Below are 2,708 nucleotides of genomic sequence, written 5' to 3'. Positions count from 1 at the left end.
CATATTAAAGCGTCTTTGGTTTTTCCATGTTTTCTACAAAACAAAACTGGAAATCGGTTGGTTACGTCATTGGCAGGCGACACAATGACACTATGGACACGGTCCGTGTCACTAGTTAAAATTGCTTATTTCTCTGGATTTAAACATTCTTCGAAACATTTGGGATAATGTAAGTACACAAGTCAGCAAAATATATATATAACTGTTCTAGTGGTCTTACATATTGTGCCTTTAACACACTTGCATTGTTCCAAAATAATTATATTTCAAATAAATGCTATTCATGTAAACATTGAATTCATCAAAGAATCCTGAAAAATGGTATCAGTTTCCGCAATAATATTGAGTAACACAACCATTTCCAAATAATAGTAAGATTAGGTTCATAATAATGTTTCTTGTGCTCTTTTTTTAATCAAATTAATGCAACCTAGGTAAGCATAAGAGACTTCTTTTAAAACTATTTTCTCACCAACCCCAAACCTTAAAACAGTAGTTTCAAAGACACTTTTAATGCACCTCACAGAGACTAACAGAGACCGAGATTAACATTTTGAGTGACAACACACAAATTTCAGATTCAGAATTTTGAACTGAATCACTGAACTAATATTTAAACTAGTGTTTGAACTAGTTTGGATAGATGAACTGAATCTACTACTTTTAGCACAGTTTATGCTTCTAAAATTTAAATTCGAGATGCTATTGAAATGTCTTAAAAGGATAGTTCACCCAAAAATTTAATTTCTGTCATTAATTAATTACCCTGGGTAATGGGTGTCATTCCAAACCCGTAAGACCTTTGTTCATCTTCACAACACAAATTAAAATAGTTTTGATTAAATCCGAGAGCTTTCTGACCCTCCATAGACCGCAACGCAACTTCCATGTTCAGGGTCCAAAAAGGTAGTAAGGACATTGTTAAAAAGTTCCATGTGACATCAGTGATTCAACAGTAATGTTATGAAGCTACAAGAATACTTTTTGTGCACAAAGAAAACAAAAATAACGACTTTATTCAAGGATTTCTTCTTTTCCGGGTGAGTCTCTGCCGCCATTCTCGAGAGTATCATGACTCATGCTTGTGGTGCTGCTGATGTTGTGGTACTGTCGTGAATGGTGGCGGACTGATCCAGAAAAGAAGAAATCATTGAATAAAGGTCTTACGGTTTTGGAACGACATTAGGGAGAGTAATTAATGACAATTAATGAATTTTTATTTTTGGGTGAACTATGCCTTTAACACTTCATTCATGTAAGTCATGACAGGGATTGCAAAACAAGCTTTTAACACATTTCATGGCCAAATAAAAAGCACATTAAAATTATTGTAGCAGTCACATTGCTGGCCATAAAATCTTTGTTTTAAATTGCCATAGGCATAGTCTTTTGTCCATAAATGGACTGGGTGAACTGGGAAGAACCTGCATTGTGAATATTAAAATGTCTGAGCATAGTAGATAGTGCTTTTATTTGTTTCAAAAGAGCAAAGACAGTCCTGTTTATCATGATCCGTCCCCTCTCGTGTTTAGGATGGCCCCAGAAGTGATTCTAGCCATGGACGAGGGGCAGTATGATGGGAAGGTGGACGTCTGGTCTCTTGGCATCACCTGCATCGAACTAGGTTTGTGATGGTTTGAAAGTGATCCATGACTTCCCACCTCCCACTGACCCCTGAAACTTCAGGTCATGTCGGGTATTAAGGGGGTTTATTTAGGCCAGCGTGTTTCGCTGCTCGTGACTCTGTGTTGTGTCTATGTCTTTTGCTATGGAACGGGATTTGGGCTTTAGTGTCTAAGCTGCTTTGGGTTGTAAGCTAACTTCCACTCTTTCTCTTGGTCTCACCCTCTCTTTCCTCAACCTCCCAGCGTTTTCATTTATTCATTCATACCTCTTAGTCTTTCTGTTTCATTGCAGCACTAATTCTGGTCTCTCATCCTTTTCTTCTGACTTTTGACTTATTTTTCTGTGTGTTTGCACACTGATTTTATATTTGTTTGTCTTTCTCTCTAGCTGAAAGGAAGCCACCCTTGTTCAATATGAATGCTATGAGTGCCTTATACCACATTGCGCAAAACGAAAGCCCTGTCCTGGCGTCAAACCACTGGTGAGAACTTTGATCTAGATTTTTTCTTTCCTGTTATCTCATCTTATCTTAACCTTTTGATTTTGTCTTTTTCTCCTAAATTTGCAATCAGTTTATTTGTTTTTCTGTTTTGTAATTTGTGGGTGAACTTCTATTTTATTAGCTGCTTAATACATAATTCAAAGTATTATGCTAGAATTTGCTAATTTGTATTAGCAGTAAAGTGTATAGTGCAGTAAAGGTTAGAGTTGAGTTTTGTCTTTATTCTAGCTGCTTTCTCTCTCTCTCTCTGCTGAGAGACTGTTTTTAAAAGCTCGTGAATGCCGTGAGAAGGAGAAACCAAGATAGGGGTCATATACTGCCGCACATAAGGTTTTGAGGACTGTCCGTTTCAGTGGCTTGCTTTCTCTTTCATAATCCTGTCTAAAAGCAGCCGTCAGGCGGGGAACATTTCTATACACACTGTAAATCACTGCAGTAAAACAATATGTGACCCTGGACCACAAAACCAGTCTTAAGTCGCTGGGGGATATTTGTAGCAATAGCCAAAAATACATTGTATGGGCCAAAATTATTGATTTTTCTTTTATGCCAAAAATCATTAGGATATTAAGTAAAGATC

General features: G+C 37.0%; 1 protein-coding gene across 1 annotated transcript in view; it reads left to right on the top strand.

Moving 5' to 3' along the window:
- The window catches only part of LOC107725051 (serine/threonine-protein kinase TAO2-like), a 15,206-nt gene extending 13,095 nt beyond the window's left edge, over positions 1 to 2,111 (top strand). The window contains exons 8-9 of the mRNA XM_016534192.1: positions 1,533 to 1,624; positions 2,014 to 2,111. Of these exons, the coding sequence (XP_016389678.1) occupies positions 1,533 to 1,624; positions 2,014 to 2,111 (190 nt within the window). The remainder of the gene's footprint in view (positions 1 to 1,532; positions 1,625 to 2,013) is intronic.
- The last annotated feature ends 597 nt before the right edge of the window (positions 2,112 to 2,708 follow it).

This window comes from Sinocyclocheilus rhinocerous, unplaced genomic scaffold, assembly GCF_001515625.1.
Source record: "Sinocyclocheilus rhinocerous isolate Xijiao unplaced genomic scaffold, SAMN03320098_v1.1 scaffold1147, whole genome shotgun sequence".
Classification (NCBI taxonomy): Eukaryota; Metazoa; Chordata; class Actinopteri; order Cypriniformes; family Cyprinidae; genus Sinocyclocheilus; species Sinocyclocheilus rhinocerous.
This window is presented reverse-complemented; position numbering and strand designations above follow the sequence as displayed.